At 33.4% G+C, this 25,670-nt stretch overlaps 1 protein-coding gene across 8 annotated transcripts in view; it reads left to right on the top strand.

The window, feature by feature from the left end:
- Positions 1-25,670, top strand: part of LOC149785081 (uncharacterized) — a 303,926-nt gene that overhangs the window by 241,246 nt on the left and 37,010 nt on the right. For all 8 annotated transcript variants that reach the window (XM_089978816.1, XM_089978819.1, XM_089978817.1 and 5 more), the window contains one exon: positions 5,975-6,020. In XM_089978816.1, coding sequence (XP_089834942.1) covers positions 5,975-6,020 — 46 coding nt within the window. The remainder of the gene's footprint in view (positions 1-5,974; positions 6,021-25,670) is intronic.

The raw sequence follows: 25,670 nt of genomic DNA, 5'->3' as shown, positions 1-25,670 counted from the left end.
TAATGTCCCTGTATCAAAGAAATTCATGTATTAAACAAGAACATGCAATAATGATTTAACAATAATTTAGTAGCAAACAGAACCACTAGTAGTAAGTAACTGCAGCAAAAGGAATTTGATGTAATTGTTCATAATTGTGGTGATTTGTTATTGTTTTGGGTTTAAAACCAATACTCAGTACAAGATACGCTATACATGGTGGCCAGTATAACTGTAGGAGTAAGAACCTGGAAAACCCTGGTAAGATCCACTGACCCACAGGAAGCTACTGGCAGGTATCTTGCATACCCACTTTGGCCAAGCCCAAGACTTGAACCCACATAAAGAATGGTGAGATGGTAGTAATCAGTAAAGGCGATTGCTTTAGACCATTCAGCTGCCTTGGCCCCATTTTCTTTAATAAGTAAGTAATATAAGAAAATAGTCAAATTGGCAGGATCTTCTGAAATTGTAAGGGTCCCTTTTCTTAAAAATTCTAGAGAAAATGCTGCATACTCGGGACAAAATAATGCTTTATATTTGCAGAAAACATTTATCATTTAAATTTTAATTTTTTGATGATTTATATTTTCAGACAATTCTAAATACTTTAGTTATTCAATACTAAGCCTTCAGTCTTTATTTCTTTGAGATTTTGATAAAATATATGTATTCACTAAGGATGTCTTTATATGATAAGAAGCCAACCCTTTTGCCAAATTTATTAGTGAGACTCTTCCATTCTTATCATGGAGGATATACTTTTATTAGTCAGGCTCAATCTCAGTATCCATGGGAACATTGTATTGCTTGATACATTGTGTTGTCTTGACTGTCAATTCTTTTTGTTGTTGTTGTAAATTCTGCATTTATAGGTCCATAATCGTCTTACTTGTGTACCAGTCTAACTTTCTTCTTTTTTTTGTCAAGGCATTTCAACATATCTCATCTGCAGTTGGTAATAGAAAAAGTAATGCTTATGGGAGGAAAAACTTGATCTGCTTATTTTTAAAATGTAGTTCTTATAATTTGGAATGAACTTGATTTTTCTTAATGCTGATGGGTTGTAAGATAAAGAAGCAGCTTAGCAGCATGCTCCAGAGAGATAGGATTGTTTATATTTCTTCATTCAAGTGTTTTGTTACATTTCTTCTAGAAATGATAGATATAAGCTGGGCCTCCCTACCATATATATCTGTATAAAAATGGTGACCTGCAGGCATATTTTGTATCGGGCTGAAATGCATTCTTCATTTGGTTGACAATGAAAAGAAACTGTATAGTATATTATCTTGGTGGTATCAGAGTTTTATGGGTATATTGACTTCTGTTATGAAGTATTCATTCTATGTGGTTTGGCCTTGACATAGGTCATTGTGAGTTACCAGAATATGATTTACCAGTACTTTAATTGTAAATTTCATTTTTTATGATGTAATTACATGAAGAATGAAAAGTGAATGTAACAACTTTTGTACTGGCATCATTATGAAACAATTGTGCCCTCTTTTAAGCCAAAACTTTAAAATGTAACTAGACTCTAACTCCACTACATGGTAATGTAGCAAATATTCAAATCTCATATTGTTCATTTACAGTTTTATAACATTAATTCATTTTCGGTTTTTGTAAATCATATGCTTCTACATGGCAATACGAAGTAGAGTTGAATCAAAATCAAATTGATAATAAGCCCCTTGTATCATTTGTACAGAATTTTGGCAAATTATTATATTAAAAATTACTAATTTACTAATTAGCAGCAAATGCAAATTATTTTCACAACACTGATGTATTTATGTCCTGCCATGATACTGATAGCACGTAGTGTTAATATTGTCTGTCCATCCTTTTTCACGCTTTGCATTTAGATCATTTTCAGGCACTGAGGTTGGACATCTGTGTCCTATGCAGAGTCCATACTGGACTAAAATCTACTGGTAAAGAACTAGTAAACTTTGTTCCACTGAAAGGGACATAACTCTTGATAAATGGCTCAGAAGAACTTTTACTTTTGTAATTGACAAAACCTGTTCATCATGATGTTTATCTTCTCTATAGAACATGTATCAAATATAATATAATTTTGACTCCTTTTACAGTGGGAAGTGTAATAATTACCTATTACAGCATGTAGTTTTTAAAATCATGACCATGAAAGCACCTTTACTTTACATCCTGTAGAGAGATTAAAAGGGAGATAAATATAGCTGATGATGTCCTTGGAGATAGGTGTCAATCATTCTCTGTAACAAAGGAGTTGTACAATTTTCACCTCTGCAAGACATATGATGATTTAAACGATGATTTAAAATGTTAGTCATATCAGATGAAGTTCATTTATTCTACTTTCTAGATGATAATTTTTACATGCATGAAGGTCAGATTGCAAAGTAGGGATTTGCATTTACATATGGTTATTTTTAAAAAATTCGTAAAGAAAACCAGCTTACTTTTGACTTTTTAGGCTTCTTGCCATTGTCATTTATTATTGTTATCATTTTCTAGGAACATTGCATCAAAAAGTTTTGAAAAGTTTTGATGGGGACTTTGTTATACTCAAATTGAGGAAACAATGGAAAGGTTTTGGCATTAGTAATGGGTCCATGTTTTTATACCACAACAGGCCCTAAAAAATCCATGTTTTCATGGCCCAACTTGCAGTGTATAAAGTGGTCATATATTCTGTATTTGCAGCATTTACTGTAGTCTCTAGCACGTTCTATTTTTTGTTCTTCCCAATCTATGCTATTATTACATGGGAGACAGGATCCACATCAGTCTTCAACAATAACGCTACATGAGACAATATTTAAAATATTTAGGATTGCAGTAAAACATCTTGCCTAGGGACACACATAGTAGTCAGCCTCACTGTTCCAGTGGTAGGATTGCAGTAAAACATCTTGCCTAGGGACACACATAGTAGTCAGCCTCACTGTTCCAGTGGTAGGATTGCAGTAAAACATCTTGCCTAGGGACACACATAATAGTCAGCCTCACTGTTCCAGTGGTAGGATTGCAGTAAAACGTCTTGCCTAGGGACACACATAGTAGTCAGCCTCACTGTTCTGATGGTAGGATTGCAGAAAAACATCTTGCCTAGGGACACACATAGTAGTCAGCCTCACTGTTCTGATGGTAGGATTGCAGAAAAACATCTTGCCTAGGGACACACATAATAGTCAGCCTCACTGTTCTGATGGTAGGATTGCAGAAAAACATCTTGCCTAGGGACACACATAGTAATCAGCCTCACTGTTCTGATGGTAGGATTGCAGTAAAACATCTTGCCTAGGGACACACATAGTAGTCAACCTCACTGTTCTAATGGTAGGATTGCAGAAAAACATCTTGCCTAGGGACACACATAGTAGTCAGCCTCACTGTTCCAGTGGTAGGATTGCAGTAAAACATCTTGCCTAGGGACACACATAGTAGTCAGCCTCACTGTTCCAGTGGTAGGATTGCAGTAAAACATCTTGCCTAGGGACACACATAGTAGTCAGCCTCACTGTTCTGATGGTAGGATTGCAGAAAAACATCTTGCCTAGGGACACACATAATAGTCAGCCTCACTGTTCCAATGGTAGGATTGCAGAAAAACATCTTGCCTAGGGACACACATAGTAGTCAGCCTCACTGTTCCAATGGTAGGATTGCAGTAAAACATCTTGCCTAGGGACACACATAGTAGTCAGCCTCACTGTTCCAATGGTAGGATTGCAGTAAAACATCTTGCCTAGGGACACACATAGTAGTCAGCCTCACTGTTCTGATGGTAGGATTGCAGAAAAACATCTTGCCTAGGGACACACATAATAGTCAGCCCCACTGTTCCAATGGTAGGATTGCAGAAAAACATCTTGCCTAGGGACACACATAGTAGTCAGCCTCACTGTTCTGATGGTAGGATTGCAGTAAAACATCTTGCCTAGGGACACACATAGTAGTCAGCCTCACTGTTCTGATGGTAGGATTGCAGAAAAACATCTTGCCTAGGGACACACATAATAGTCAGCCTCACTGTTCTGATGGTAGGATTGCAGTAAAACATCTTGCCTAGGGACACACATAGTAATCAGCCTCACTGTTCTGATGGTAGGATTGCAGTAAAACATCTTGCCTAGGGACACACATAGTAGTCAGCCTGGGCTGACCCGATAGTAGGATTCAAGCCCACACAAGGTCAAATTGATGGTAGAAATAATGGCAGTTTCTGTCTTATAATATTAATGAATTGTGCAACATGCTGAACTTAAGAGTTAAAAACCTAAAAATGGTTTTCATCACAACCCAGAGAGAGAGAGAGAGAGAGAAAGAGAGAGAGAGAGAGAGAGAGAGAGAGAGAGAGAGAGAGAGAGAGAGAGAGAGAGACCCATTTTGGAGGTGAACCACCATTATGGTGTATAGGGGCAATAAAATATAAAAAAAGCCCTGATAATTTTCATTATTTCTGCTGTGGGTTCTTTGTGACATGAGCATGTGAGTGCTTTGATAATCGTCTATCAGAAATGTTTCAAAACAAAACAAGTAAATTCACAGGCGTCTTGATAACAACATCTGATTTATTTATGAAGGAGATAGGGATTTGTAAAGTAATCTTTGGTAGGTAAGAAATGTAGGATGTTTTGTATCAGTAAATTGGCAATATATTATATGAAAATAATTCAACTTTGCATTTTTTATTAGACTTTTGTGATTTTTCTATATAAAATTATCTCTAAAAATATAGGCTGACATCATCAGCAGAAGTTATTAAACAAAAACTTTAACCACAGTATATCAGTTTTCTCTTGTTTTCATCTCAAATCACTATTGATACACTACTTGAAATGTTTAGAAGTCAAAGGTTCATTTTTAAAACATTGTGCATTGGGTAAATCTGTATGCCTCAGACCATTGATTTTTACTTAAAAAGTACTTGTCCTCTGAAGAGTGGCTTTTGAAAAGTACTTGTGCTGTGGAAAAGTGGCTTTTGAAAAGAGCTTGTCCAATGGATAAGTTACTTTTGATATGTACTTGTCCTGTGGAAAAGTGCCTTTATGAAAAGTATTTGCTCCAGTGGATAAGTGGCTTTTGAAAAGTACTTGTACTTTGGAAAAGTGGTTTTTGAAAAGTATTTGCCCAGTGGATAAGTGGCTCTGAAAAGTACTTGTCCTGTGGATAAGTGGCTTTTGAAAAGTACTTGTGGAAAATGGCTTTTGAAAAGTACTTGTCCAGTGGATAAGTGGATTTTAAAACATACTTGTACTGTGGAAAAGTGGCTTTTGAAAAGTACTTGTCTTGTGGATAAGTAGCTTTCAAAAAGTACTTGTCCAGTGGAAAGTGGCTTTTGAACAGTACTTGTCCAGTGGATAAGTGGATTTTGAAAAGTACTTGTCCTGTGGATAAGTAGCTTTCAAAAAGTACTTGTCCAGTGGAAAGTGGCTTTTGAAAAGTACTTGTCCAGTGGATAAGTGGATTTTGAGAAGTACTTGTCCTGTGCATAAGTGGCTTTTGAAACTTACTTGTCCTTTGGATCATTGGCTTTTGAAAAGCACTTTCCCAGCTTAATAATCACATTCAGGGTGTTTTTAATGAGATTGTATAATTCAAAATTTAAAACAAAAATATTTTTTTAATTACATAATAATGAACATTTAACTTAAACTATAGATATCCATTTTGTCTCAGTTGATGCAGCAGTAACTCAATTGGTAGAGCTTCCTCAGCATCATATAGCCAGTAGTATATTAAAAGTGATGTTAAACAAACAAAAACAAAAACAAAACCATTTCATCTCCAGTTTTGTTTTGGGAGCGTGCAACTGTGTTTCTCATGTGACACATTGTGAAGTGGTTGGTATGTCACTTTTACTGTTTTTTTCTTTGAGGGATAGACAATTAAAAAAAAATGTTTGTATATAATACCCAAATATATAAAGTTGTTAAACTAAGCTATACATGTAACATCCCAATGAATAGAATTTTTAAATGAATCTTTCTATTTTCAGCAGGAAGAGGGTTCAAGAAGTCCTGATCATTCAGAGAAAAGTTATGGTAAGTGGGATATCTTTTGATATACTTTTTATGCAGATATTTAAATAATCGGATTTCCTAACCATTTCATTATGAGTATTGGATTACAGTGATTTACAAGTCAAAATTGATCAGTGTAACCTGCCTTTTCTAAGGAGAAGAATGGATCATACTGACCTTTTCTAAATTGAAGATAAAAGCAAATTAACCACAAATCTTGGACCACAGTGACCTATTTCTTTCATGAGAAACATTGATCACATTTACGTCCCTTTTCTTGTAATAAAACTGATATCAGGAAGACAGATACTTTAGGGTTGGGTTGTGCTTCCCCTAATGGGGTTACAGGGAGAAGCAAGAAGTAACTGGTTTTACTGGCAGATTTAGGCAGGTAAATTATTCAACTGCTGACGTTTATGGAATGTTCTGACTATGGCCATTTTTTCTATTCAACATTTTCTTATTCAATTTGGTGCTTTCATTGTCTCATAAACCTAGATGTGCGCTTTTATGGATTTAGTCTAGTCATCTCCATATTCAGATAGAGTTATGGCCCCTGACAATTAACTGAACATTTTCACATGAAATGTAGCCTATAACAGCTTGAGCAATATTTAACATATTATATTGCAATATGGTATAAACTTTCTCTCATAAAATGTCAAAGTCCAAAACATTTTCCTTGCTGTTTTGATACAATCTTTATACATGCACAGGAGAAAGTATGCACAAATGTATTTGCACCAAAGTTGTCATGTATTCAAAACCATAGTAGTCACTGCTTTTATGGTGAGTAACCTAAATTTTACCACAACATGTTTGGGAATATGAATGTTTTATACTTAAGAAGCATATGGCCAAAATAAATAATGTAATGACCAAGGTGGAAACAAAAATCTTAAAGTATGTTTAGATTTCCATGCTTGAGCTTTTATGTTCTCTGCTGATATATACCTGCTTATTTTTATTTTGGCTTGATTACTGCCAGTAGATTAATCAAAACTAAAAACATAAATTGATGGATATCAATAGAGACTGTTGGTGTGTTTCTTTGTTTTCAGATGCTGAATGAAATATTTTTGTAAATATTTATTTGTTTATTTTTTTAAAAATATTTTGCCATCCATCCAACCAGTAAGATACAGAAAAAACTGCCCAGAATTGTTTTCACTTGTATATTCTAGTGGCCTGAATTGTTCTCAGATTTGTACTGTTCTAGTGGCCAGAACTGTTCTCACATGTATACTATTATAGTGGACAGAATTGTTCTCATATGTATACTATTCTAATGACCTGAATTGTTCTTAAACGTATACTATTCGAGTGGCCAGTTTTGTTCTCAGACATATATTATTCTAGAGGAGTGTCTGCAAATAATATCTTAAGACAAAATATTTTTCAATAGAAACAAGTTTTTAGATAGGAATTTGGAAGTATTGAAATATAAAATGGTCTGTTAAAAACATTAATTAGATCTAAATGCCATCAACTTTTGCTGAAGAGCTTTATTCCTCTTTGCTCACTAAGGGCTATTGTTAGATTTGATGAAGGAAGTCTATTGCCCACCAGAGGGATGCCCAATCAAAGCCATTCTTCACTGGCCACTCATTGTGTTATTACTGAGTGAAATGGGAAGGTTGAAATGTTTATGATTTTCTGTCACATAGCAAGCAGTGTATAGCCTCCTTAATATCCTAGCATAAATTCCCATGCTGAGAGAAAGGGAACAAAAGCAGGCTTTTTCTTTGGAAATAATCACTTTTTTCTATGTGTGTTTGATAAGCAAGAAAATAGAAACGTCATGTGTTCTCATATCATAAAGCAAAAGCAGATCTTTTGAAGTTCTATTACGATACATGGTAACTTCATAGTGGGAGCCTATGTAATTCCAGAGGGGAATGATATTGGCTGGGAGATTGCCCTAAAATTATATTATTTGGAGAATTTTTGAAGATTATAGGGATATTTGGTGGAGATGATATTTTATACAGGCACTGTTCCCTTTCACCATCAGCAGTGATTAAGCTATAGAGCACATGGATCACTTGATGATATTGTTAAGATGCCAAGTGTTTCCCCCTCTAGATAATGGCTTTTTTGTTGATGAGGGGAAAATAAAACTGTTGAAAGTTTAATATAGTAATTCTCATCTATGGTATTTCATAGAAAGAAACTAAATAAAATCATAGCAATGTTAAATGCTAGTAACAGATTTATAGCAGAAGAAATGAAAATTATTTGTGGGTGGCAAAATTGAGTGGTGTAAGCACTTATTTCCACTGAGAAAACTGGTTATTTCCATTAATTTTATCAGAATTGATTTTCATTCTTAGAAATTCAGACATACCTGTACTTTAAGACATTTACTTTGCTATTGTGATATCTCTTGTTAAGAAGTTTAGTCTGGCAAAGAAAACAAAGATAATGAAAAAATGTTCAACATTTATGAATTGAGAATATTCTTGAAGGAATCATTAAAAAAGTGTGCACAAAATTGTTTCTCATATTCTGCACTTTAAAGGGTGTAAATATTCTTGTATCAACAAATATGATTCAATTAAGTCCAGAAAATTCAGCCAATGAATCGGGTATGAAACAGTATCAGTAATCAAATGTCTATCAGAAGGTGTTTTACACATTACTTTAATTCATACAATTGTTTAAGATGGGAACAGAACCAAAAATGTACAGGTATTGCAAAATCTTTTCAAATCCACTAGCCCAGCCAGACAAGTACTACAATTTTTTACTTGCCTAACCAGACAAGTACTACAACTTTTTACTTTCCCAGTCAAACAATTACTACAAATTTTTACTTGTCCAGTCAAGCAAGTACTACAGATTTTTACTTGCCCAGTCAAATAAATACTACAAATTTTTAATCACACAAAATAAACTCTTTCTGAGCAGGTATTATAGTAATATAAAAGTTAACAATGACCTATATTTATCCTATTAAGTTTGTTGTTGGTAAAGAAAACTCATTAGAGCTTATGTTGAATTGTTTTTTTAAAATCATACCTGCATTAAATAAGTCTTGTCTTGTCTTGTCTTATCTTGTCTTGTGACAGTCTTGCCTTGTCTTGTCTTGTGACAGTCTTGTTTTGTCTTGTGACAGTCTTGTCTTGTCTTGTTCTGTGACACTAGTTGTAATTAATTAGCCTGTCCACCCTTGGTAAGCATTTATTAGCATTCAGAGTAGAGTTTGAGCCAAACAAAAGTAAAACAAACATCTGGTAGAAAGTATGGACCTTCATTTAACAAACTCAGAAATTTTCTGTGCTGGACAGAAAAGCCTTTTCATTACAGAGAAATACTGGTCAGTCCTGAATAAGCTATTGTTTGAGCAAGTGAGAAATTTGGAAAATTCACTTGACAGCCAGACATTTTAACTTGACATTTCAAGTTGAGCAAGTGAAATTTCAATACATTGCAGAAGAACTTTCTTAAACTGGACTTTGACCTAAAGGACCTATTATTGAGAGGTTTGATTAATATTATTTATAACAACAAAGTATGTGTCCTGATGCAGACTGAAACAAGGTTGGGGTGTGTGCATATTGGTAACTTTACATCTACTTATATTTTTTGTGCCAGCACATATGCAAAAAAAATGAAAATATGTTGGGGTCAGAAGGGTTTTCAGTTATTACAGGTTTCATTTTATGTGTATATGTGTGTGTGTGTGTGTATATATATATATATATATATATATATATATATTATATATATATATATATATATATATATATATATATATATATATATATATATATATATAACTGCTTTGGTGGCCTAGTGGTTAGAGCGTCCGCCTCAGAAGCAGGAGGTCATGGGTTCAGACACCGGATGAGTCATACCAAAGACTTACAACAATGGTACTAACAACTACCTCACTTGGCGCTCAGCATTAAGAGGTTAGCATTAGGACTGGTTGACCTGGTGTCAGGATAATGTGACTGGGTGTGACATCATGCTACGTGTCTGTAGCATAATGCCCCAGTGCTAGACATCATTATAAACTTCCACAATGCAGACATTGTAGCGATATGACTGAAATTTTTTTTTAAAATCCTAATGACACACACACACACATATATATATATATTGAGATGTCAAATGTTTATATACTAGGATCGGCTAGCGTGGGAACATGGGAAAGCCTGCCAGTATCTTCTTGTGGGTTGGTGGTTCTTCCCTGGGTTTTCCAGGGTTCTTCCTCCACCAGTTATACTGGCCGCCATGTATAGCCTATCTTGTGCTGAAAAATGGTGTTAAACCCTAGAACAACAACAACATATATACTAGGACCCAAGATTAAGTTATTGGATGTGAGCAAAGACCCCCAAAACAAAACCATTTTCCAAGTATAATACATGTTAATATTAGTGGACATTGATGACATCTAACAGTTCTGAGACATGTGAGACCTACAACTCGGGAGTTGTTCAAAATTTATGCAAAATCACCCCTATCCACTACCACCACCAGCACAGCAGGCCACCCCACCCTCCTCACAAACTTGACCAAAAATTCCAGACTTGTTGGCACAATCTTCACCCATAGGAATATCATTGTCCTATGTTTCATTTGTCTAGCGTTAACATTGTTGGAGGAGTTCCTGGAGATCACACACATACAGTACATATAGATGGATGGACTGTATCACAAAATCCCAGTACTGCTTTAAAAACATAGGGATAAAAGTAAGTGTTGTTGACAAGCAAATTGATCACTGCAAAATAGGGACAAGGAAGTTGCTAAACAAACTTGTAATAAAATGTTTGCTAGAAGAGGAAAGTGACAAGCATATATACATCATTGTAACTGTGTTGAAAGCCATGCCTAATTATCAAAGTTTATACAGATTCCTGTAAACCTTTATCAGAAACAATTAGCAGCCCTGTCACCCCTATAGAATTTAAGAAGCACTGAGACCCTTTGCCTGTCTTCACTTTTCCCCAATTCTGCAGAAGATGTATTAGACAATAGTGATTAGCGGTGGCTAATTGGGCTGATAAGCAACATATGCTGTTCATTAGCTGCCTTGCCCAGTTATTGTATCAGCACCTACAAGGAGGAACAATGGCTACAATCCCTAGATTAAGAGACCTTTACCTCCCACTTGACAGACAGTGGCAAACCAGCTGTCTGTAATCAAGGGAGATAATTTATGGGGCAATGTGATTTTCTTAATTCTTCCAGTCCTAATACAATGGTAGACATTGGTCTACTAATGTTTCTGATTAGCCTTACTTGCTTTGAGTCAATTACCATTATTTCAGTTTGCAGTCATTTTTAAAAGGATTTATGAACAGGAATGAGACACAGATCTCAAAGGCTTAGCTGTGCTGAGAGTATTAAAATAGTTTTGTTTGCTGTGTGAGTAGTGTTGCCAACAATTTATTTATATTGAATTAAGATTTGTATTCATAAAAGGGTGAATTTAGACAGAGAGATAAATAAATAAATATATACCATAAAATTCTAATAAGAGCTCATGTTGAAACCATCTTCCAGCTCTCAGTTTTATATTCAAGTTCGCTTTTGAGGCCAAATTTCTAACTTCAGTGAGCCTCGTAAAACATCCATCACTATGACAGCACCAATGTACAAACAAATGGTGTGAAACGTGATAATACACTAACTCCTTATTTTACAAATATGATGTGTTCCTTGAAGTGTTTAAGGCATTGATTCAAGATAAGTGTTCTGAGATAATACATGTATTAAGTCATAGTAAAGTAAGGTGTGTGTATATATATGTGTGTGTGTGTGTGTGTGTGTGTGTGTGTGTATTTATTATAATGCACAGTAATTAATTCTAATTGAACAATACTAATAAACAAACATACAGTCAAAAGTTACAAAAGTACAAACATAAATTAACTAAATTTTGTTGGTTATGCTGAGAATGGTATACACACTTGATAGTACAAGATGGAGGCATTCAATGTCCAAGAAGTGTTCACCTTCTTCATGTAATCTTTTTCATGTAATTTCACAATGTCTGCCTTCATATCAAGACTTGTAGACTGTCTAAATGTATTGCCTATGGTGCTAGCAGGTCATGTTGGTGAATGATTAAAACTCATAATGGAGTGCAAAATATTTTGAGATAAACCTTGTAGCAGTTGGAGCTCATGATGGAGTGCAAGATATTTTGAGATCAAACTCACAGCAGTTGGAGCTCATGATGGAGTGCAAGATATTTTGAGATAAACTTAGCACTTGGAGCTAGCTCATGATGGAGTGCAAAATAATTCAAGAAACTCAAAAGAGCTTGGAGCACATGATATTCTGAGATAAATATCACAAAAATGGCTCACGTTATGAGTATAGTGTGCACAAGAAACAATATAGTACATGTACAATGAAGATGACTGGATGCATAAGGGGTGGGGGTGGCCAGAGCTGGCAATTTATGCACATACTTTTAATTTGGTAAATGTGATTAATAACCCAAATGTCAACATATAAAACTGGAATCGCTTGATGCCCTTGGATCTTTCCCTACCCACAACGACTTAGCTCCCTAAGTCATTTCATAGCAACTACTGAGATCTCCACCCTACAATTATGTACACATTTGCTGGAGATGAAAAGACAAATGTATACATATAACTGACAATTAACTATGGGGACCAACCCTACCTCCAGGGACTAAAGCCTTGAGTCATAACTTGGAAATTATTGAGATTCCCATCCTATGACCATATAAAGTGAAACCTGTCTTAAATAACACTTCTTTGTAAAGGACACTTAGAAAAATCGCAGCACAGATCCTTATATAGCTTTCCTGTATATATGGGACATTTTAAAGAATCCCCAATGCCGATCTTTACAGAGGTGTCCTGTTTAATTAGGACAGTTTAAGGAATCTCCAGGACAGATCCTGATATAGATTCCTGGATATATAGGACACCTGGATAACATGGATATATGATACTTTTTTTTGCTACAAATGTATGTATTGAATGCAGATAAAGGACTTTGTCATAAAATACAGTTATTAAAAATATAATTTTTCATTGTGCAGCTGTTTGTATTATTTAATTTAGTTTTGGGATTTCAGTGATATAAGCCATTAAATGTTGCTAAATAGATGGAAGGAGTTTTTGTCAGAAACATTAAAACATTTATTAAAGTATAAACATAAAGTCAAAGTGAATCTAAAGTACCCTTCATATAAATGACACCTGTCTACAAAGGACATATTTTTCATCTCCTTGGCTATTCTTTTAATATCAAATGTCACTGTATACACTTATGGGCATGCAAAGAAAAAGATTCCCCATTGTCCATACTTACACCCCACCCCCTCCCCAAGGGGCTTAATTCCCATGTCATAGCTTGAAATCTATCAAGATCCACACCTTGTATGCACTTATTTTGCTGGGCATGAAAAGACAACTGCATGTAGCCAGTTGATATTTTCCCTGGTGTCAGACCCAAGGTACCTATCAAAGAGGCTCAAACCCCCAGGTGTAGGTCACAACAGGGAGGACTTTATATTTATGCCAATGCAAATTTCTAGTTCATTGGTTGATACTTTCAAAAAAAAAATTTTGTAACTTCCTTTTAATTATACCTGTTAGTCACATACTTCATTGAACTTTTGTACCCTAAGGGACCCTATGATAGACATGTACTTCATTGAACTTTTGTACGCTAAGAGACACCACGATAGTCATGTATTAATTGACACATTTTTTACTATATTTTGTGATCTATCTTTACCACAATTTTATTTCCCATAAAATGTGATACGTCTGTTTATATATATATATGTGTGTGTGTGTGTGTGTGTGTGTGTGTGTGTGTGTGTGTGTGTGTGTGTGTGTGTATGTGTGTTCATGTGTGTGCAGCATGGATGGAGTTTAAATTTTCTTTTCATAAAAAACCACATTGTATTGCTTTAAAGGTAACAATTTTTTAACTACTTTTGGGGGAAAAAAGAAAATGAGCCATATATCTCCAATCTCACTGATTGTTTTACAAACAATTTAAAAACACAGGTGTCATTTTATTTGTATTTGTATTGTTTGTCAGTAAAATCTGCTCTTTATTACCTGAGGAGATAATCTTCAGTGATAAGGATTTTACTGATAATCAATTTTGAAACATTTCACAAAAAAGAACAATTTATATGTAGTATTGATGTCTTGCCACCCACCATTAATCACTGTGTAACATGGTTCTGTATCTAATACCATCACCTAAAGATAAATCACAATTGCAATAAGATAACAAAGGCAACAAGTTGTTTTGTTCTCCATGCAGACAAACCTTTGTTGTGGAACAAAAGAAGCTTTATCCTTTGGAGTTGTATTTGTGAGTTTGCCTCCAGGTCAAAAAGTAAACATTTACAAAGATGTTTAAAACAATTGGCTTCATTTCAAAAGGGTTGATGGCCCCTTCAGGGGTTGGTCTTTGATCTTGAAGAGATTGAAATATCTCCAAGACAAGAGCCTGGCCAGCCATGAAAAAACAAAAGAGTACAATTAGTCGTCCATAATCAAGGGTATCCAGTGTCCTTTGCCTTAGGTCAGCAAGAGCACCTGCATAAAGCTGTATAAGAGTTCAGGTAAGGATGAAGGCTAAAGATGACAGTTTAGAAAGTTAATTGAAAAATGGATGACATTTATGAATTAATTTGTGAAAACTATTCTTTAAAAAATAAAAATAAATGAAATTGTTGCTGTAGAACTAATTGAAAAATGATGAACATCCATTAAATTATTCTCCTCATCATTACTATCATTTGACATTTACTCATTACTTATACATGTCATATTGATATATTCCTTCATTATAAATGGTAAGTACAGAATGTTGTAATATTCTGTTTGAAAAATAAGATCAAAACATATTAGAGATATAACTAACAGATTGATTGGTTGATTGATTGATTGATTGATTGATTGATTGATAGATAGATAGATAGATAGATAGATAGATAGATAGATAGATAGATAGATAGATAGATAGATAGATAGATAGACTAACATTGTCAACATTTCTTGCTGTGGAAACACATTTTTTTTCTTAATTTGGGGACTTTGACTGGGAGAGTTTCTTTTACTAATAGATTGGATATTTTAATTCTTGATTTGGAATTAACTGCATTTTATTAAATTCATTGCAGTATTTTGATAACAGCAAACAGAAAACTTGCTGTGAGAATGAGACATGACCATGCATTTATAATGTGTCAAATGGCATAGTCTCCAAGACTGGTTCAATGTGTGTTTTATTATGTTCTGATAAAATACTATACTGTTTTTTTTTACAACATGTATGCAGTAATTGATATAATGCACAGCCATAGAACATGGATTGTACTCACTTGAAAGCCAGAAAACGTTACCACTTGTATGGGAAAGTTCATGAAATTAGAAAAGCCACAATGAGTAATATCACTCTGCTGAGAGCGAGTCGACAGTATAAGAAAACTCTTGCTAATCGTTGCTCTCATTTTAAAAACAATCATTACAAAGGAAATACTGACTTTACAAAAACAAATCCAAAGGAATAAATAATGTATTGAACTGGATGAAGGTTTTGAATATGTGAAAGAAATAAACTCAGCAGTCACATAATGACAACCAAGTAATCCAGAAATGGTGAAAGTGATGAATGTTATTGATAACTCTTGTCTGAATGAACCAATTTCAACTGAAGAAATATTAATTGTTGTTAACAATCTTCAAAAATAATGAAGACTGTTTAATTGATAATACATTACATGAATGTTTAAAAACCTAAATTTGCTAAAATGTTAAATATGTATGTAAACTTTTTAATATAATCTTGGATAATGCCTTCATACCAGATTGTGCCAATTTAAAAAATTAAGGCAAGAAAACCAATATATCAAATTGTAGACCTATTAGTTTAGTTAGCGGTTTTGGTTAAATTTTTGCCACTATCTTAAATTTAAGATTGTCAAAATGCCTTGATAATAAATTTCTATCTGAGATTCAAGCTGGAATCATTAATGGCTATTCCATAATAGGTAATATCTTTCTTTTGCACATCCTTATTGAATTTATTAGACATTGCAAAATGAAACATTTTTATACTTTTGTTGATTTGGAGGGGGTGGGTAATTACCATTTTCAGTGCATGATAAGCTAATCATGGTGGCCTGTATTACTGGTGGAGAAAGAACCACTGACCCACTGGAATCTACTGGCAAGCTTTGTCACATACTCACTTTGGTTGAGTCTGAGACTAAGAATCCATGCAAACAGAGGGAAGATGGCAGTGATTGGTAAAGGCAAGTGCTTTAGATCAATTAGCGACCCAGGGCCCCTTGTTTAAAAGTGCCTTTGATAATGTATGGAGAGTTGGATTATGTCATAAATTATATTTGATAGACATCAGGGGAAAGTGTTTTAGTGTTATATTAAGTATTTATAATGATATCAAATCATGTGTCTGTGTAAATAATGAATTTTCGGGGTTTTATTCTTGTGAAAAAGGTGTATGACAAGGGGAAAGTTGTTCTCCATTGTTGTTTTGCTTATTTCTATCTAAATGACCTATAATCTTTTTTCACTAGTAAATGGGTGTCAAGAATGCGCTGTACCCTCCAAACATACTGACTTTGTACATATGCTGAATGTTTGGTTGATTTTATACACTGATCACATTATACTTATAGCAGATAATCCAGCTGACATGCATTATACCCTGGATATGTTTAGTAGATATTGCCATAACTTTAAATTTGTAATCAATATAATGAAGAAAAAAAAATATTTATTTTTTGGTTCAAGAAAAGATCACACATACAAATTTAGGGTAAAAAATATCCATTTTGTTGTTGTAAATGAATACTTAGGTCTTATATTTCACAAGAATGGAAATGTCAGCAATGACCTGAAAATAAAATAAATAAATTCCTTTGTATGAGGGCCTTAAGGCAGATTAGTTCTTAGCTAATTTGTGTTACCCTCTTTAAATAAAGTAATTATTATTATTATTATTATTATTATTATTATTATTATTATTACTATAGCTAATAAAGGTATACAGTTACTTAAAAAGCTTATACACAATTTAGATTTGCCTGTTGATTGTGAGCTGAGACTGTTTGATCAAGCCATTGTACCAATTTTAACATGTACTTGTGAAATTTGGGGATTTGTGAGATCTGACATATTTTAAAAACTCGTCATTCTTTCCTTATAAGTATATTGAATGTCACAAAAATGTACAGTTTTATATGTGGTATGCTGTGAACTCAGTTATTTTCCCTTAATGATTAACATTGAAAGTTGCAGAATAAATTATTGGGCTAGATTAGTTAGTAGTTATGGAAAAGAGTGTCTTATTATATGCATTCTCTATTATACAAACATTTTTTTTTGTGATAATTCCTATGCCAGTAAATGGAAGACTCATCTCATCTCATCACAGTCCACATTGGTTTGAGTCTCAGGCTTGGCTAATGTGGGCATGTGAGAAAGCTTGTCATTAGCATCCCATGGGCTGGTGGCTCTTACCAAGTCTTTCTCCACTAGTTATACTGGCCATCAATGCTGAAAAATGGTGTTAAACCCACATCAACAACAACAACAAATGGATTCTAGAAGTAAAACATTAATGTTAGGTTTAGCTACAGATGGAGAAATCAAAGTTTTGTGTCAGTTAAATGGTTAACACTATCTGTTGTTGTTGTTGTTGTGGGGTTTAATGCCATTTTTCAGCACACGATAGGCTATGCATGGCGGCCAGTAGTAATGGTGGAGGAAGAACCCAGGAAAACCTCAGGAAGAACCACCGACCCACGAGAAACTACTGGCAAGCTTTCTCACATACGCACATTGGCTGAATCCTAGACTCGAACCCATGCAGACAGAAGTGAGATGGCAGTGATCCGTTTCGGGGAGCGCTTTAGACCACTCAGCCACTCTGGGCCCCAACACTATCTGTAGAACTACGACTAAAAGATCAATACATGCAAGCATGGGCAGCTAACATTAATAGATCATCTAAAGTTCCAAAGTACCTGTTATTGAAACCTGATTTAGATTTAGAAAAGATCTCTCTCATTACAAATAAATATATCTAAAAGCTTAATTAAATTTAGAACTGCATTTCATATCCCATTAAAACTGGTATATGTGCTAATGTTTCCTGTAACAGAAGACATTGTACACTCTATCCATTGCAAAAAATAGGCAATTAGTATCATTGTCTTCTGTCATATTCATATTTTCATGATGAAAGACAAAAATTTGTACCTCATTTTTACATTTCCAAGACTACCATTTTTATAAATATAATAAATAAATAAATTCAGGTAACCTATGATTCTTTAAAAATATTTGCTTGTGTTTTCCATATTTTGTGAAGCATAATACAATGCATTATATTGTATATTCATGTTCTTTTTCTTATACACCTCGTATTTTGTAAACTTGACAACCCGTGTAGAATAAATTCTTGTCTTGCCATGTCTTGTCAGATAAATGTTAACTTGTAAGTAATTCAAAGGTAAACTCTAAATGCAGATGAATTCAACAGTTGTTACTTTATTTATCTTTTTATTGCCATTGAGAAATACCTTCCTAAAGGTTTTTATGTGGTATTTTTGGAGAAAAAAGATTTGTTGCAATACCTGCACAAGAGTGGTTCAGTTCATCCTTCTCTCATTTCCTCAGCTGCAATCTCCACCAGATTGACTTTAATGGCAAGTTTATGCCACCTGTAACTTAATAGGATATCAAAACTAACTGCAAGACATATTGACAGTGGTGCTTGCAATTTTTTCCACATTTTAACCAAACATTCAGATTTGTGTGATGCAGAGACTTATTTTTTCCTATCTTAATGGCTTCTTCAGAGTTGCAAGGATATCAACAGTATACGGAAGTTACAGTGATTCACCTAACCCTGTATCCCATTCTGACTTTTTTTCTGCAATTCTATCATCACTTCATAAGAAATATATAATTAAAGATAAATCTGTAAATGGCTGACATATGATATTAATACTGTTGTAAAAGATCAAAGGAAAAATGCAAATTCTAGATTTTAAATATGTTCCAAATTTATATACTTTTATATTATCTAAAATACTACTGACCTAACCAGTAATTAGTCAAAACCCTCAACCAAGTCAGGGAGAGAGGCAGACAGAGAAAAAGAGGATTTTGGTGTGATGTTATTATTAACATTGCTGAAAGAGTGAAGAAAGATTCATGGGTTAGTGGTGATGGTGGGGTCAGCAGCCAAGAAATAGTAGTATCTTTTATTTTATTCGGAATTTTGACATTTTTGGAATTTTTGTTTACTTAGAATGCTTAATTTCCTGTAGTGTTTGTCACAGTAGTTATAGTAGTGGTTACAATAAAGTTGATGAATATACTCTTTAGTACGACTGGTGTGATTAATCATTTAATTGATTGACATGTAGTAAAATTGATTATTGATGCAAAATTTGAGAATAGTGGATTACAACTTTCAATTATGACCTAGTGCTTAAATTTGTGTTATATTGTCACAAATTTCAGTCATGAACTTGTGCTTAAATCTGCGTTCTAGTGTCTCTTTTATGTAAGACTTTTATTATCTGGGGTGGCATCTTGCGGTGAAATACAACTAATGGTCATTGCAGATAATAAATCATTAGATGCTTTTAAGAAAAATTAGTCAAATGTTTGTGCAGTTGAGATTTTACTGTTTGATTCTTCTATACTGCAGAAGAACAAATATGGTTACTGTTTGTCATTATTTTATTTGATCATTTGATAATACAACACTGGAATAATAACTCATTTCAAAATGTTATTGGAAAAGCATTACAAACATGAGGAGACAAGCTGCTGTGATGTCATTTTAACAGATCAAATTATGAGATAAAGTTATGAAAACAAGCACACCTATCATGTAATATATCTCACAGCAATAATTGCATATACTAATGTTGATCATATACATGTTTAATATGCAAGTGATATATCTACTTGAAGTTAGTACACAAATATTGATTTTATTGCTTTGTGATAGGTTAGACAGTTTTAATAAGAGTTTATCTTGCATTTGAAATATACAGTATATGCTCATGTGTAAGTCAAATTGCAAACAACAAAGATTCTGATCTGCCATAGCATAATGTGCCTGCTGATCAGGGTATATGTTGTTTGTTCTACTGATTATTCCTAACAAACTACACAGACTGAGATCTACCAGTGCATTATGTGACAGCATATATGGGTCTGTGCAGTTTGCAGTTGGACTTGTACTATAAGGGAGTATATATGGTAGGTCAGTCTGATTTCTTGAGTATTGTGTAACTTAATGTAGGATGGTTAGGTGCACTTTTTAGGACTACCAGCTTAATTTACAGTCCAAAGTTGGTCACCTTTTGAAGTTTAGTTGGACATGGCACATTCACTACACTGTATTGGGAGTGTCTTAGTTGGTAGAGCAACAGACAGATAATCAAAGACTCTTAGATCTGATACCCAACCAGGCCAGCTGAGGTTGTGTACCTCACTGTGCCTTTGGGATGTAATAATCTATGCTGTGTTGATGTGTTTGAAGTGCTATTTAAAAAAATCTCAAGCTCACTCAGTAACAGAAAATGCATGGCATTTATTTCCTGATCACTTAACACTTTGAAGGTAGTTTTTGCTGGACCAGACACCCATCATATGATTCTTAATATTGTTAAGTGGTCTTACAATGGAACCCATGTGGCCCACCACTCCCTTTTGTCCAGGACAATAACACCCTGTGACAGACAGCCATTGTTAGGGGGAAGTGTCAGCTAATAACATTGTAATGAGGATCTTGTAAGGTGAGAGGAACCACTTATAAGAAGATAATGTGATTATCTGGTAACAACTATAATTGTGGGGGGGGGGGGTGTCTTTATATTGTAAATCTGTTTAAAAGTTGCTACTTAAGATAACTCTATTTTGATGGCAGAGATAATGACAATAGTAAAAATAATGATGATGATATTAATAATAATAAAAAGTGACTGAATATTTTCAAATAAGAAACAGCAGTAATAATGTTATGAAGTTCTGTATGAATCAATGTTTATCAATGTTGCAAAAATTATGGTCATCATATGTATCAAAATAAATTCCCCAGACTTGCAAAACTGGACATCAAGTATTTAAATTTTATGTGCTGATTAATTTTTTTTATCGTTGCTGTACAAAGATGCTTTTTTTAAAGTGGTTTTAATCATTCTGACTTGCAGACAACTACCCAATCTTTTCATTATAAATATACATGTATTTATCTGTTTAAATATTTTCATGTCATTTTCTTGCCGATAAATTATAATTCAGTTTAACTTTTTGATGTGTGTTTTACAGTGTAATACCTTTTTTAAGTAGAGAAGGTGTAATTATTTCCCTTAAGACCAGGCAGTCTTTGAGTACATACATACTAAACTAACACAGTAACGGAGTATTAAGATACCCATATCGAAGTCATCGTCAAATACATTCAGATTTATAATAACCTTCGTAACATGTCTCCACAAATGATTTTCCTTTCAAATAAACCATAAAATAAATAAACTTTGAATTTTTTTATAATTGTTACTATGGAAATCATGTTTGAAATGTTCTACTTTTTATTTAGTATATAGTTTTCTTTCCCTTTAATGGTCCTCACACCATCTTTAATGTGCCAGAATAGTAATTACGGAAAACTAGATTATAGTTTAAGATGCCCTCTTTATTATTACTACTTCCTGTTAGGGTCATCCCTTCTAGTGTTCTAGGGGTGTGCCCCAACCTTATCCCTATTGTGTGATGGACCCATAAGAGCTTGTTGTTATTTGTTCAGGAATTACAAAGCCCAGTGCCAAGAAGGGCATTGTTACTTTGGATGACAATTGGCATATTGTCTTCAAATCACTTGACACCATACACAGAGTGAATTGTGTACACTCAAGCATGGCATAAGAAGGGTGGTTTCAGTGCTGAAATGATACACTTCAAACTATAAACTGTGAATGGCCAGTTTTCTTGCAGCCTGGTTAACATCATCAGGGGATTGTTATTAAAGAGCTCCAAAATCTGGGGTAGTACTTAAGACAGGGCCATCAGCTGGAGTGCAGCTTACTTAAGTACTTCCTTGAATATTGCCCCAAAGTATCACATGACACATTATTTCTGTGTATATTAATGGTGAATTGGAAATGGACAATTATTTCATCTTGAGTTGGTTGAGTAATATAAGGTTAATATATAGGTGGTAATTATCGATTGAGAAGATTCCAAGATTTGTTGTACATTGAGGCTACAGAATGGTTGCATCAAAATTTACGGAATTTAAGCAGATAAACTGTTATGGTAAGTTTTTTTTTTATGTAATAATTTTACATTTGTTCAATCTTTCAATTGATGACCTTTTGACTTTTATTTTCTTGTGAGAAGTTTTTGATGTTTTGCATTAGATATAGCTGTTTTTGTAATCTCTTTACTAATGCATATAGCCATTGTTTTTTCTTTAAGAAAATTAGTTTTATCTTAAATACAGTTAAAATTGTACAACCAATATTACTCAGATGAATTGTAATTTTGTATTGTATTACCAGTAAAGAGTCAAAAGTTGTGATTTCAGATTTTAAAACATTTTAAATAAATATTTTATAAGACCCATTTTGAAAATGGAAAAGACTTTTAAACATACTTTAAACTTTCATATGACAGGAAATCATGAAGCATCATCCATAGTAGCAGCAGCAATAATAATAATTCATTCATGTGTGTTTATACATTGCTATAACTGGACAAAACACATAATCGTTTTCATCCTTTTAAAGGCGTTATGTCCATTACTACTTGGATAAACTACCTGGATAAGGAAAATATATTTTAAAGAAAATGTCATTTTTTATTAAATGTAGCTAAGGTCCCTAGTTAATTGAATATAAATTTGTCCATAATAAAAATTGGATATGTGTAGTAAACCCATTTTAATTGTAATTGGGTGAATTCATTGGTGCTTATTGGCTTAATTTACTGTAATTTATTAAGTTATTGTCTTATAGATTTTCAGTTTCTGTGATCTATTTTGGAAATATAAATTGGTATTGTTTCATATTTGATTTTCAGTTATTTAACTCAGTATGGTAGGTTATATGATGAACATTAAATAAAAACATTTGATCTACACCTTTATTTTACTAAAACTGCATTCTTAAAATTTAACTTAAAATAGAATATCATGTCTGCTGAAGAAATATTTTTTTTGTGTTGATTTTTTAAAATTATTTAGAAGTTAGTAATCTAACATTTTGGTTCCTATAATATTAAATGCCTGAAAATGTTTGATCAGCATTTTAGAAATTGTATGTAAATTTGATTGTTAAATTTAACTTGATTTGATTCCAGTGTGTACTCGTTGTTTCAGTAAGATTTATTTTAACTTTAAGCTTGCGCTTGTTAAATAGTAATAACATTCACTGACAACTGACTTGTACAGTTTTAAGGATGTTCATAAAGAAGCAGTAACAATCAGTGAATTAATTAGGTCACTGTGACCTTATTTTCCAAAAATATTTTCCTCACTTAAGATTATTTTGGGAAGCTTCATTTGAAAGGTATCACAAACTTTATTTTAAATACTTAGATTTTCTCCACAGTTGCAAGTTGCAAACAATTTTGGTGTGTTTGTGTATGTGTGTGTGTGTTTAAACAATGAAATCAGTTAAAATTGCTACCACAATGCCTACAGTTTGATGATTATAAATGAATTCCTTCACACCCATAATGATTTTTCCACACTTGTCCTGATAAAGGAACAGAAAACTTATTCCCAGGCAGGGTTAATAAGCCAGGTGTTCTGAGTATACCACTTGTACTTGGTGATTATATTTCATATTCCCAGCCCTCCCACTACAGTTCTGAAAATGTTAGAATACTCCTAATATTCAGAGGGCAAAGTGAAATTGTTTTGTAGGTCACACATGTTGAATACTGCTGTCTATCTATCTATCTATCTATCTATATATCTATCTATCTATCTATTTATCTATCTATCTATCTATCTATCTATCTATCTATCTATCTATCTATCTATCTATCTATCTGTCTGTCTGTCTGTCTGTCTGTCTGTCTTAGTGACCATCATGTGAGTTATATGGCTTGATGTGAGTAATAGTTGACAAATAAACAGTATACTTTACCTTTTCAATGGCAATTGATAAGGGCTGGACCACTGGGTGTGAGAGGGTGGTGGATTTTAGGACTTTACCTGCTGGATATCTTTTGTTTCTTTAATCGCAATTTTTTTCTTTCTCTCAATTAATATGGTGGATAGAATAAGATGAATAGTTCCTTATTTGCTACAAATAGGAGGAAGAGTATTGTTTTCAAGCCAGTTTGGGTGTGGATGTATTTATCCCTCAAAATAAGTCTGAAGATTAAGTGTTTGGTTCATAAACTGAATAAAGGAACAGAGCAATGAAGCTACAATATCCATGATTTATAAAGAAACCCTCATTTAAGCAAAGATAAAGATAAGTTTTCAGCAATTAATTTTAATACTTTGAATCTCATATCATAATGCAGTAAAATACTAGGAAAAGGACATACTTTAAAATTCAAGAGATTGTAAAATTGTGTTTTACTGTGGTAGTACACGGCAATTGAAGTAATGGGATCACAATGTTTCCACTAATTGCATTCAATAAAACTCTACCACCTGTAAATATTTATTAAAAAATAGAATCATTGCCATTCAAGGACATGAAGTAAATTATTTCAGCATCAGTTATGATATTTTAATTATTTATACAGCCCACCTACATGGTTGTCACAGGTGTTTTTAGTGTGAGTGTCCTTTGAGTTTAAAGCTTTACTACTGAAGTTGTATTCATTTTTTTCTTTGGCTGTTTTATTCAACATTCAAGGACTTTTTAATTTACTTGTAATGAGATTTAGAGACATTTATTTTTCAGGTAAAGAAATTACACTTCCTTTTTTTTCACAAAAGTTTGAGTTAGTGCATTTTCGATAAATTTCAGATGCTTGCATTTGATTTGATTTGGTTTTTATTTCATCTGCTGATAAAGGGAGTAATGGCACACAAATTGCATTTTTAATTATATTTTTCATTTAAGAAGCATCATCGATAAATATTCACTGATTTTCTTCAAAACTTTGTTTGATTTTAGAAAAAAATCCTTGTACAAAAATTCATTTGTAGCTTTTGTGAACTACACTTTCTTAATGAAACCTGGCAGAAAAACAAAGGTTGAAAGAAAGGAGTTTAGCACTTTATTAGGATGTAAAAACTATTTTATATTATCCAAGTTTACTTGATAGAAACAAATGCACATTTTTAAATGTACAGTTCCTAAATATGGTTTAGTTTTTGTCTTTTATGGCACAGTACCACAAGCAGGTTAATTAGGTAATTGAGGTAAAGTGACAAAATTGATTGTCTCTAACAATTGGTTATGAAAACCTTATTTCATTTTATGAAATTGTATTTTCCTGCAAATAATATGAATTTGACCAAATTTTGTATGGATGGAGAGTGAGAGAGAACAAAACTATAATTTTAGCCAAGAAAATATTTGGTAAATAAAGAAGCATTACACCTGCAAAGCATCCAGAATCTAAATTTAAATCCAGCCATGTTTATCAGTCTTGTAGGGTTGTGTAAGAAAATTGGTCTGTT

The sequence above is a fragment of the Sinohyriopsis cumingii genome, chromosome 13 (assembly GCF_028554795.1).
Source record: "Sinohyriopsis cumingii isolate HCF-2022 chromosome 13, ASM2855479v2, whole genome shotgun sequence".
Lineage (NCBI taxonomy): Eukaryota > Metazoa > Mollusca > Bivalvia > Unionida > Unionidae > Sinohyriopsis > Sinohyriopsis cumingii.
The sequence above is the reverse complement of the archived record's forward strand: the minus strand, read 5'-3'. Positions and strand labels throughout refer to the sequence as shown.